Consider the following 12882-nt stretch of genomic DNA (forward strand, 5'->3'; position numbering starts at 1 on the left):
CAGTCCAACCACATCTATTTTTGCTATGTGCATGGCATCAAGCACCCGTCACTGCTATTCCTACTCCATCCAGCGCATCGGCACCTTCACATGACAGCCTGCAACAGCATGGGAACAGCAGCTGTGAGACCGAGTGCAGGAGAAGGGATTTTTGCTCTTAGTTGTCCTGCAATGCAACTTAAAATCTCGGGAATTAGACCACTGCCCTTAATCCCCTGCTGACCCCCAGTAAAGGATTACTGGCTCTTCAAGAGCGCAGGGCACAATACCCCATTCCAAGAATACTTGCTCCGCTCACACTGGTCCAATATTACTTGTGCACCTTATTTTAGCCTCCAGTCATACCTCTGACACATATCCACGAACATTTAGCTTTGTCTTCTCAAGAAACAGAAAGGTCTGGCACCGACCTTAAAAAAATCAAGGCATATTTCATGATTCATTTTCCCACAGTGTGAGGGAGAAGGGGAAAGAATGACTGAGCCCTAATAAAACTCGCTGACCCTAGCAGTGACAAAGAGCAAGGCTGACTGCACGAGATTTTGTTCAGCCTGCACCTTCCAGCACCAACAGGAATGGCTGGGACGAGGCAGGCACGTGGCACAAACTCTTGGTCACTTGCTTCTTTGAGACACCCTTAAGCAGAGCCACTGAGAGCGGCATGCCTAAAAAAGCTAAGTACAGCAGTCCCGTACCATGTGGCTAGGAGTACTCATGGCTGAGAACAGGCAAAACTCATTGCTGGGATGTCCGAGCAGCCTCCGGAGTTCTTCAGTGGCCGCAGCTGTGTGCAGTGAAGAGGAGCCTTCTGGGTGGCAGACTTAGTTGCTTAAGTCCTTGTCTTACTTCCCTGTGTCCCCCCGGCTCGGCAGCACGCGGCAGGCAGCAGCGCTGGGGTCCGGGGAGCGCTGCTGGCCCCAGGGAAACACGGGTTCACGCTCCCCCGGCTGGACGCGGCACGGCAGGACCCCCCCCCCGGCAGGAGATGCGGGCCCAAATCCGCCGGGGGGGGGGGGGGGGTTCCTCCCCAAACTCACGCCAAGAGAGGCAAATCGGACCGCCGGGAAGGCAGCGTGGAGCTCTTTCGCTTTCCGAAACAGCCCGTGGAGCGCAGCACTCTGCTCGTTCTGCACCTCGGTCCCGAACGAGACGGCTCTCCCCTCCCCGGAGCAACTGCCCCGGCTGCAGCCCGCGGGCGCAGAGCAGGACCTGGGGGCAGAGCCAGGCGAGAGGCACCCGGCTGAGGTGCGATGAGTTCGGCGGCAGCGGTGCCGGGGCGGCGGAGGGCGGGCGGGAGCGCACGGCCGCTGCTCGGAGAGCAGGCGCGGCCGGCGGGGAGCGCTGGTCCTCCCGGAGCACATGCTCTGCTCCACTGCAAAGAAACGACCTGAAATCGCTGCGAGGAGCCGCCTGCCCTTCTGTGCCCCACTTTTTTTTTTGGGGGGGGGGGTCACATCACGGGGGGCTCCCCCGGACCGCCCCGTTGAGGCCAAACGCGCCGAGATCTCGGAGCGAAAGCGCGCGTTTCCCGGCCCGGGCGAGCGGCAGGAGCAGCCGCTGCCGTGAAAGCGCCGCCGGTGCCGAGGCCGGGACCCCGCCGCGCCGCGGGGAGCGGGGCAGCGCGGGGCAGCGCGGCTCCGCGGGGATGCGGCCGCCCGGCCGCGCCGTGAGCGCCGGCCTGGAAACGGGCTCCCCGGGCCCGGGCAGGAGTGCCGGGGCCGCTCCGGAGGGGAGACCCTCGCCCCCGCGCCCCCACCTGCGGGCACCGGCTCCGGGGCCGCCGCCGCCGCCGCCGCGCGGGTGCTGCGGCCGCCGCTCGGGCGGGACGCGCCGCTCCCCGCCGCCGGGGCGGCCCCCCCGGGCCAGCCCCAAGGCGGGGACAGCGCGGCCCGGCCCGGCCCCGCCGGGAGGGCTGCGGCTCCACGTGCTCTCGGCGGCGCCGAGCGGCCGGGCGCGGGGGTCGCCCGCCATCGCCGTCCGCCCCCGGCAGGCGCGGGCGGGCGGAGGCGGCGGGGCGGCGGCGGCGCGGGGCGCGGGGCGCGGGCGGCCCCCGGCGCCGGGCGCCCCGCACGGCCGGCGGGAGGGCGGGGGCAGCCGCGGGCTGGGCTCGGCGCGGCGCGGCGCGGCGCGGCTCGGCTCCGCCCGCTGCCCGGCTGCGGGGCGCTGTTGCAGGCTCTTGCGGGCTCGGCCGGGTGGGTGGCGCAGCGCGGTGCCCGTGTCTCGCCGGCCGCCGGGACAGGAGGAGCCGCGGGGCTCCCCATGAAGCGGCGGATGATGAACAAGCTGTACATCGGGAACCTCAGCCCCGCCGCCACCGCCGACGACCTCAAGCAGCTTTTCGGGGACAGGAAGCTGCCTCTGGCCGGCCAGGTCCTGCTCAAGTCCGGCTACGCCTTCGTGGATTACCCGGACCAGAACTGGGCCATCCGGGCCATCGAGACCCTCTCGGGTAAGCGGCGCGGCGCGGCCCGTGCGGGGCGCTCGGCCCGCCGCCCCCCGCCGCCCCCCGCGCCCCGGCGGAGCCGCTCCGCCGCCGCCCGCCTCGCCGCGCCTCGCCTCGCCGCGCCGCCCTGCCCGGCCGCCCGCCGGCATCCCCGCCGCTGCCCTCGCCTCGCCCCCGCCGGCGCCCCGCGCCCTGCCCGCGTCCCCCCGGCCTCTGCCCGCTCCCGGGCGCCGCTCCCCGCCTCCCCTTCCCCCCGGCCCGCCGGCGCCCGCGGCGCTCCCGGCCCTGCCGCCCCGCGGGCCCCGCGCCGCCCGCCCGCCTCCCCCCGGGCAGCGCCCCCCGCGCCCCGCCCGCGCCCCCCGGGCCCGCCGGGGACCCCCGGCCGCCCCGGGGCCCGCCGGGCCCCGCGCCCGCCGCCGGGCCCCCCGCCTTGCCGCGCCCGCCGCGCTCCCCCCGCCCCGGCTCTCCGGCCCCGGGTATTTTTCGCTGATTTTTTTCTCCGATTTTATTGAGAGGCGCCCGGGCGCCGAGCCCGCCGGCCGGCGCCCCCCCCGGCACCCGCCCGGCCTCGGGCACCTTTTTACGAGGTGCCCTGCCCCAACTCGGCGGGGGCGCCGAGTAAAAGGCGGGCGAAGGGGCGGCTGGGGGCCCGGCGGCGGCGGCGGCGGCGGCGGCGGCCGGGCGGGGAGGCGAGGCGCACGCACGCACCGAGCGGGCGGGCGGGCGGGCAGCGCCAGGCCGGGGCAGCGCGGGCCGCCGGGGCAGGTGGGCCCGGGGGGCGGCGGCGGGGCAGCCCCCGCGGCCCGGGGGCGGCGGCGCGGCGCGGGAGCCGGCGCAGGGCAGCATGGCTGCCCCGGGCCCTGGCCGCCTCGCCGCCGCGCTCCCGGGGCGGGCAGCCCGCGCGGCGCCGCGGCGATGCTGAGCGCCCCGTCCCCCGGGTGTTTCCGCAGGTAAAGTGGAGCTGCATGGCAAAGTCATGGAGGTGGATTACTCGGTGCCCAAAAAGCTGAGGTAACACCTCTCCCCGGGGGAGCGGGCGCGGCGGGCCGGGGTGCGGCGGGCCGGGGCCGGGGTGCGGGAGCCGCGGTTTTACTTTCGCTACGGGCCGGCGGGGGGGGCCGCGCCGGCGGCGCTCGCCGCCGCGGGAGCTGGCGGGGGGCGGCCGCGGGCCCTCGGCGCCCCCCGCCCCGCCGCCGGCTCCCCTCGGAAGAGCAGGACGGCGGCGGCGGCTCGCTCCGAGCCTCCCTGTGGCAAAGCCGGAGCAAATATTTACCGGGTCGCCTACAACCGCCTCTCGCCCCGCGCGAGGGTGTCCCCCCCCCCCGCCCCCGCCGCCCGCTTATCTCGCGGCGGGTTTCGGCGAGAATAAACAAAATGTCGCTCGGGGCAGCCGCCCGCCGCGGGCAGCGGAGCCGCCGGAGGCCGGGGCCGCCCCGCAGCCGAGCCGCAGCCCCGCCGCGGCGCCCCGCGCCCGCTTGCCCGCTGCCCTCGCGCCGCTCCGACGGCTGCGGGCGGCCGCCGCGGCGCCGGGAGCCGCGTGCTCGGGCCCCGGGCGGGCGGGCGGCTGTTCCGCGCAGCGCTGCGCGGGGGCGAGGAGCGCGGCGGCCCGGCCCGGCGCGGAGCGGCGCGGCGCGGGGGGCAGCGCGACCCGCCGCGGGGCCCCGCCGCCGTCGCGGGGTCGCGGGACGCAGCGGCCGCGCAGGGGCCGGGGCACTTGTGGCCGTGCCGGCTGGTGGAGCCTCTTCCTGCCGCTTCTCGCTCGCGCTGCGGGGAGAAGTCGAAAGCAGTCGCTTGTTTCTTAAAAACCTCCCTTTGTCGCTTAGCCGTGTGCTGTGATGGGTTTGGTTTTCGGGCCGTAATTTGCACGGAGCGAAGTTTTGTACAAAAGCGACAGCGTGCGTGGTGGCGATAGGTTTTTTTTTTTAAAGTAATTCAGCTCTACGCTTTTTCAAAACGTATGGCTCTGAGAGCGTACAAAACCTCAATGCCTTCGCGTTAGGCGTTTGAATTGTTTGAGGTGAACTTTGTGATTTTAACCAGGAGCGTGGCGTGCCAAGGGCGGTTGGTCTGGGTAGCGCCTGTTAAGTGAAAAAACAAAAATCGCGACGGTCTCATGTCGCTTCGTTGTCGCAACGTCCTTCTGAACGCGTGTCAGAATAAAAGGTCCGCGCCGTGGAAAGCTGCCACGGGAGCTGGAAAGACGCGAGCCCGCGGTGCGCAGAGATTGTCCAGCCTGCTAGTTTGGTGCTGCCTCTCGGGTCTCGTGCTGGAGATCTGGAGCGTGATTGACGTGCGAGCATTGGTTTTGAAATACATGGGAAATCGGGTTGTGTAATTGAAGCTCAGGAGGGAACAGCTCGTGTCGGGCATTACGTGTGGCACGGTCGGCTGCTGCGGCTGTGTACATGACAGCGAGATTTCTTGGGCAGTGGTCACGCGCTGTTTTACCTCTTTAAAAAAACAAACAAACTCTTCCCCCACCTCCCACCTCTAATATTTCTACTGTACTAAACCTCCACGATAACGTTCCCCACGTTGTGCCGGTATGTTGAGGACTTTTGAAGAATGATGGAGCCAGAAATGTGAGTTTAGGGAAATTAAGTTGATTTCCAGTTTTGCTACTTTATGCTGTATGAAATGGATGTAAACAAAGAATTCATCTTTACCTAAATTTTTAATCTGGCTGAAGTGGCATTAGTTTCCATTTAAGTTAAAAAAACACATTTAAACAGTCCAGAAATAAACTAATATTTTTCTTACCTTAATCTGTGTTCAGCTGTCTCCAAGTTTTCTATTTCGGCTTGGCTCCCCAGCTTCCTCAAACTGTGGATATCTAATTTAAGATGCTATCTTTTTTCACGTCTGGGGGAAAAAAAAAGTACTTCTTTATATTAAGCTATGTAGTCAGCATGGTTGCGCTTTTGCCCTCGTGTTGGTTAGGTTATAGATTTGGCTATGTTTTTCTAACGTGATTTTTGGCATGGAAGAGAGGATCACATGGTCATGTTTTTAGTTTTTCTGCAGATGCATCCCTCTTCCTCCCTCCTCCCCTCCAAAACTGTAGAAATTAGAATTTCTGCAGTTGCAGTGAAGTCCCGATACGGCCTCAGAGGCGCTGGCATTTGAGGGTTCTTGCTCACCTCGCGCAGGAATCAGGCAAAACTCGCCATTTATTCAAGGAGTTTGATTTTAATTAGGTCTGGAGAACCCGAGGACTTCTTAGCTTTCACGTTCTCTCATTTCTAATGTCACGGGAATGTAAATCAGTGGGTGGTAATTACAGGCAGTTTCCCCTCAGCTCTAGAATTAATATGGGTTGATTTATTTACAGGTATATGTATATATGCCTGTGTGTGTATGTATAAATATATATGTACAAAATTTGCAGTATAAAATGTTTGCTTGTGTTAGTTTTGTGCTTTACGTTCTGGTTTGGTCATTTTGTGCAGTAATACGGTTTGGCTGTGGGTGAGCATAGGAGTGGTTTCACGCCGGATTTAATGAAAAGGAAATTTGATAAGAAATCTGCTTATAAAATGTGTCCGAGGTCTCCCTCGACATATAAATTGGTAAATCGGATGTAAACGGGATGCCCCTTGCTATATTTGGACGGAAGGGTTTCCTCAAGATGCTTCAGGAGTCGCTGGAGGGGTTTGTTTGTTTTCCCCCCCCCGAGACGCGAGGGACGGAAGGGCTGGGTGGCGAAGGGCGACGGGCGAAAGGGGAGCCGCGGCTTTGCAGGCTGCGGGACCCGAACACCTCCCGGGGGTGCTGGGGGGGCGTTGGTGGCCAGGGAAAACACCGTGGAGTCCTGCAGCCAGAGCGCCGAGTTTGCCTCTCACGAGTTAAAGCGCAGTAATTCTCCTCCAATGCAAATGATTTTTGTCTCCTATAGGAACGTCAGGACAGTATCCCAATTGTTTTTGCTTTGTATATGCTGCATTGTGTATTGGCAAACTAAATAAAAAAAAATCCTGTTTTTTTGTAACATCAATTTTAAATTCACAAGAAACAGAGAATACTTTTATTTGTTTAAAACTGGGCGATACAATCCTGTTTCAAGAGTGTTTTGTAGCGGAAGCTTGGTATTAAAGGCAGCTTTATCATTATGCCCCCCTTACTGATATGTTGTACGTTCAAACGTGGATTTCTCCTTGCAATCTCTGAAAACCTTGTTAAAGAAAGATAGAAAATTGTGATTTGTTGTGAAATGCCAGAACCACAAACCTGCCACCACCGATGCTAACTTCTCTATAAGTATTTGACAAAAAATAAAATAAATAGTTCAGTAAGTAGCAGCAATGTAACAGAGCTCTGCTAAATGTGTGCAAAACAGTTAGATTTCTAATTTCCTTGTGGAAAAGATGCTTTCTGCCTGTGACATTATTTTTAGATATGAAAAATGAAAGCATGAAGAACAGCTAAACAGCAGACAAGGGGAGGTAATCAGGGAGAGCTTAGGCTGTAAATCAGTGTAATATTTGAAGAACTTTTTACTGTTCTAGTGAGTGGCAAAACTTTGGTAGCTTATTGCTTTTCTAACTCATGTGAGTAAGTGATAATGTCCGGTGTGTCTTGATCTAGAGCTCAGAAATTTTTGAAAGAGACCCAAAAACGTTTGGATTTGGAGGGAGGTGGGGGGGGGGGCCTCTTTTTTCTCCTAATCCGAACGTTTGAGACGCTTTCGTTAAGCCTTTCCTATTGTAAATGCCCAGGGGCGCGGGGCGGCTTGCGGACGTGCCCGCTTGCCCTCGGTGGCCGAGGGGCGGGAGGAGAAATACCTGCCAGCGCGGCCCTTGTCTCGTGGGGACCCCGGCAACGCTGAGTTTTCTCTGCTCGCAAAAGGAATTATTCTTAAATCCTCCCTCCTCCTAAAATACCGAATTAGAGGTAGGCGAGGGAGGTGACTTGCGTGTCTCTGTACCCCCAGGCTGCTACTGCGTTAAGCAGTTGTTTTAAAGAGAGTTGGGGGGGGGGAGCAGTAATACACAGCACAAATTAAGCCTGACACATAAAATTATCCAGATGCCTTAAATCTACCTGGCTACGTGTTGTCGTTATTCAAGCCAACGAGCAAGGCGCGGGACTCGTACGGTGCGCGCTGCTGCAGGAGGCAGGGGCAGATTTAATCGTTTAAAGATCTTGCAGGGGGTTTCGACGGTCGAGCGTGAATCACGGCTCTTGTTTGAAAACCGAGCGCTAGCAACTGTGAGGGCACTTGCCCAAAATGGTTAGAGGGAATGGTCTCAGCTTTGTGTGTAATTTCCATGATTCATTTTCATGGTAGTTGTTTGAAGTAAGCAATATTAAGGGGGGGGGGAAGAACCAAAAAAAAAAATAATAAAGGGGTTGGTGGTGGGGGAGGTCTTGGTTGCCCGAATGTGTGAGCGGTGGCGCGTTGGGGAATGGGCTGCTGTGACCCGCAGCAGAAGGGGCTGCGGGCCGGTACCGCAGCCGCGCGGCTCTTCGCTCCGCTTGACCTTCACCCGCAGCTTTGTGGCCGACGGAGTCATCTCCCGTGTAAATCCTGGACGTGCTTTAAATAGGGAACCTCACCCCGGCGGGGAGGGAGGTCGGTGTGGGGTATGACAAGGCTTCTGCGCCGCCGGGTCCTCCCCTCTGCCTCCTCCGCGCTCGCAAAAGCAGCGTTTTGTGGGACGTGGTGAGGGAAAACCGGGCTTGAGCGACCTGGGAAGGTTTTTACTTCCTGAGCAACTTTTGTTTGTGGTGTTTTTTTTTTCCCTTCAAGTGTTAATCAAAGTTTGAAAGGCCGGTTCCATTTTTGGTGTTGTGGATCGGAGCGGGATGGACCCTGGGCCGGCTGGTGGGGGAAACCTGACTGGAGCAGTTCGCCCAAGGCATCGCCGCGGGACAGCCCCTGGTTTGGGGGGCAGCCGAGCTTGGGCACCCCTCGGGAACGGCACTCGCCCCGCGGCCGGGGACCCGCGCTCGTCGGCGAGCTGGCACACGGCGTTTAATTCACTGGGGTTTTGCCCTGTGTGTTGAAGATGGGCACGGGCGACGCTCCTGCTGTTTTAGCAAAGCAGGGTAAACGACACCTGGGACAGCTGCAAATTCCCGTCCTCCCTCTCCCCTCCATGTCCCTCCTCAAGTCCACGATCATTACAGCTGGTGGGATGTGTTTTTTTTTTTAATCTTTACTTTATAATTTCCCCGGTCGCTTGCAAACTGGTAATTTCCATTTGGTGGCAACGTACGTGTTCTATTTTGGGCAGGCAAATTGCAGTGTTCTTTCAGCATTATTTTTAAGCTTTTACTTTGCCTCTTTTGATCATAAATTTAATTCTTGCTTGCCACATCTTCTAGCATGGAGGCAGAATACTTGCCATTTTTGGGGTATGAATCTATGGGAAGGAAGTTGAGAGCTTATCATGTGAGGTTCTTCGGTGGCAGAATAACCCTTAACTCCTACTCCATTATTTTGCTTCGGACTTTATCTATAAGAAATGTTATTTCATCAGGCAAAATTGCACTCATCCATTTTTGCCAGTGAAGTGTATTTTTCCACTATTTCTTTGTGTGTACGTTCGTATCCAGACACTGATTAATTTAGTGCTTATCTTTGCCATGCCAGTTTAGTTGTTATTTCGTGATAGGGAATTACTTTTGTCTCCCCCCCGCCTCTTTTTTTTAAAACCTAAAATGTTGGAGAATTTAAGATTTCTTGCATGGAATAAATTTGCAAGCTTTTCTGTCTCTCTCTAGGTAGCTATTCTTTTCTTTCATTATTCTTACTGCTTACTGTTAATTACACGGGCTTTTTTAAGGGAGAGCACATCTCCATGTAAGCCATACCCACGTTTAAATGAATTACTTTGCCAGAAAAAACCACTAGCACCTATTCACACACACAACTTTAAACACATCCGAGGAGCAGAAATAATATTCACGCTGATCTGTAATTCTAATATATCTATTTGATATATCTAAATATATCTAATTGAGGGTTTTGGGTTTTTTTTAATAGTTGTCTTACTGCTGGCTGTATTGGAGAGGGTGCGTGGGACAGATGGAAAAAGAATTGCAGGACCTAAAGAGCAAGGAGAGATTTTTTTTCCGGGTGCTTTCCTGGAGAGCACCTGGAGCTGAGGAGGCTTGTGAAAGGCAAAGAAATAGCCCCGGCTACGCTGTCACCAGACAGCAGGAAATTGTCCACGGTGGCAGCAGGTTTTCGTACCTCTCGTCTGCTGCTCTCCTGGTCTGGCTCTGCTTTTTTTTTGTTGTGTGTGTTTGTGTGTGTGTTGCTCCGTGGCTGCTGTTTGCAAAATGTGCATTTCCCGCAGCCCGGCGTCCACTGAGACCCGCTTCGAATCTCTCTCGCAGGGTTCGGAGGCAGGAGGAAGTTGCTGCTCTCCGTAGGGTTGCAGAAACGTGACCGAGTGGAGGTGGCTCATCTTTTAGGGGGCGGTTTGTAATGAGAAGCTGTGACAATTGCCAGACGTAAATTGGGAAAAACTGCTGCACGCAGCTAATTAGGTTAACAGGGAAAATTAAACACAAATGCTGGAATTTTCTCATGTATTGATTTACTCTGGGTTTAAAACTGAATTCCGGGTGCTAAAAATACGTTTCTCAGGCTGCTCTCAGGCCTATTTCAGGTGGTTGTTTTGAATATTCTCCTGTGATTTCCAGAGCAATGTTGGTAGCAACAGGCACAAAGAAATGACCTTCTTTTGTCTGTCTCTGAACTGGATGCACGCAACAGGCTTTGCTGTCGATCTCGGATGCTGGCTTTCTCGTATAGGGCTGCTCAGGAGCAAACCGTCTAAAGCACCTTGATTTAATAAAAGTGGAAGACTGGCATTTTGCATTGCAGGGGATCCTGTCCTGAGCCAGCGAAAAATCGGTACCTGTAACTTAGAGGAGCTTGATCGTTTCCTAGCAGGACTCTCTGTATGGTACGGCGGGGTGTGATGCTGTCGTTCTTTTTATTTTGTGTGTTTTCCATTGGGTACGATTTCATGTCTATGAGCCTCGTCGTACGGCACGTGGTCTGCTTTCGTCTCCCTTTCCCTTATGGGCCGTGCAGGCACCTGGGCTCGGGGCGAGGGCGGCGCTTGCCACTCGGGGTGCCGGGTCGAGCTTGGGATGCAAAGAGCTGCGGCAACCCGTGGATGTTCAGGGCTGTACGGCAGAGATGTTGCCCGGCCGGGATGGAAGCGATGCTGGGATGGGTGCGGAGGAGAAATCCTCCCGTCCCAGTGGCCATTGGATTTAGCGACGCGGTGGGGGTGGCTGGAGTTGCTGCCCTTCTCGGCAGCCTGCGGCGTTCCCCCTTTCCTCCCTTGCTCCCGTGCTGGGTCCTTGGGGGGACCTGCTCGCCCGAGCCAGTCTAAGCCCTTGGCACCCCCAGGCCTGCCACCGCTCCTCTTTGCCAGCACGTCCCCGTCCGCGATGCCAGCCTGAGCCCGGGCCCTCGGCAAGCTGCCGGCGCCCTGTGCCTGCTGGTGCCAGGCCCTGCGCTCCGGAGAGGCCCCCCCATGGCTGCTGTCCCCCTGCCTGGCCTGCACCGCTCCCTCCTCCTCCTCCTCCCGCTGTTGGAGATGTGGCCCTCTGTGCGCCCCAGCTCTTCCTCGCACCGTGGACCTCCGGCCTGAAGCGACGTCCCGGTAGTCCCCAAAAGCTGCAGGCCCTTGTGCCTGCTTCCGCCCAACACCGGTGCCTTCCTTCCTGCTGCTCCCGCCCGGGCGGCTTATCTGCAGAGCTGTGCTGCCTGCCTTCCTCTCCTTTCCCACTGGCTTTGCTGCCCCCGGGCTCTGCTTTCCACGTGGCCGAGACGGAGAGCCCCGGCTGTGCCCCCTCGCCGGGCCGTGGAGGTGCCGCCATGGTCCCTGGCTGCCTCGCTGGCTCGTGCTGCTTCGGCCCGGGGGCTCGGTGGGTGGCTGGCAAATAGGGAGCTGGTGTCAATTTATTTATTTTTTCTGTTGGTCTTCGTTTGGCTTGGGTCTTTGCTCCTTGCAAGGGTTGACGCTGGGGACGCCGCCCGGGCTGGCACGGTGCTGCCCTGTGGGGACTGAAGGTGGCAGGGCAGCCTCGTGCTCCAGCAGCAGCCCTCGCTCCCGGCAGCGCCCTGCCTGCAGGCTCCTCGGGGCACGGCTTTCCCCCGCACCTTGGGGTCCAGGTAGCCAGTCACCCCCGCCAGCACGGCCAGTTCCCATCTCCGAACAGCTTCCGGAGGAGCAGTGGTTTCTTTTTGACCGGGGGGGAAACGCAGGCGAGGAGTATCGATCAGCCCGTGTTCGCCAGCTCCTGCCTACGGAAGCGCCCGCTGCCCCGGCGAGGGCCCAGGAGCGCGATTTTATGAATGGGGTTGGAGGGTATTATGTAGCCGGAGAAAGGAACAGTGTCATGTGGCCTTTGTGACATCATGGCTAGTGAATGAGCATGTGTCTGAGGAAGGGAGGAGCTGGCATTGTTTTGCAGAGTTTAAAAATTCCTCTTCGCCAAAGCCCGGGCCTGCGAAGTGACAGGAGCGGAGAAATTGAGTCAAGAGCGAGCTGCCCGGCAGCGCTGCGCCGAGAGGATTACAAAACCGGGCGACTGAGTCCGCTTCCCCGCCACTGCCAGCAAAGAGTACAACCGATTCAAAAGTGAAACTCGGCAGGCCGGAGCGGCTGCCGGAGGGCTCACGGGTCCTCGAAGCCGGGTTCTGCCTGACCTAGCTGCTGTGGCGCTTTGGCCAGGGATGCAGGTGAGCGAGCCGCCCGGCGCAGGGCAGGCAACCCGAGGACGTGCTTCCTGTTTTCTGAATGCAGCGTGCGAAGGAGGATGCTCCAAGCCTGTTCCAGGGACACGTGAGCTGCTCCGCGTGTCGATATGTGGCAGAGCGGTGGGTCCCTGCTGCTAGGACAGGCACCAGCTCTGCTCTCGCGCGGGGGCAAGGATCAGCGCAGCACGCTGCTGCGACTGCTGGGTGATGCTTTCTGGTACCACCGACAAGCATACGTTTGATTTAAGACGTGGGAAAGAAGCCAAAAATGAAAGCAAAGATGAGTAATACATGAGTATTTATTATTAATAACCTATTACCCAGAGCAGTAGCAAGCTGGAAGTTTTGTTACAAATCCGGGTTGTGTCGGGTTTGTGTGTCAGGAAAAATGCCACAAGATAAACTTTTGCTGTTTGGAACTGGAGAGCCATGGGAATAAAAGTTCACTGGGAATTGATGGAAAGTTCCTATACAGCATACAATTGAAATTATAATACCGTGCTCTTCCTGCAGTTTATCCAATAAAAGAAGCCTGTTTGGTTTTCAGTGTTTTTTTTTCTCCCCAGCAAATATGGACTAGGATATTCATGGGTCAAATTCTGCTTTTGTGCTGATTCATCAAACTCCCACTGAAGTTCGTATTTCAGGAATTTGAAGTGGGCAAAATTGTACTGAGCATTGTTAGACCAACGCTCTTTGCCTGTCGGCA

The 12882-nt window shown here is 58.2% G+C and overlaps 1 protein-coding gene across 2 annotated transcripts in view; it reads left to right on the forward strand.

Moving 5' to 3' along the window:
* Positions 1-2120: 2120 nt before the first annotated feature.
* The window catches only part of IGF2BP2 (insulin like growth factor 2 mRNA binding protein 2), a 72063-nt gene continuing 61301 nt past the window's right edge, over positions 2121-12882 (forward strand). For both annotated transcript variants that reach the window (XM_064517145.1, XM_064517146.1), the window contains exons 1-2: positions 2121-2449; positions 3394-3454. In XM_064517145.1, coding sequence (XP_064373215.1) covers positions 2260-2449; positions 3394-3454 — 251 coding nt within the window. In that variant the 5' untranslated portion in view covers positions 2121-2259. The remainder of the gene's footprint in view (positions 2450-3393; positions 3455-12882) is intronic.

Source organism: Dromaius novaehollandiae, chromosome 9, assembly GCF_036370855.1.
Source record: "Dromaius novaehollandiae isolate bDroNov1 chromosome 9, bDroNov1.hap1, whole genome shotgun sequence".
Classification (NCBI taxonomy): Eukaryota; Metazoa; Chordata; class Aves; order Casuariiformes; family Dromaiidae; genus Dromaius; species Dromaius novaehollandiae.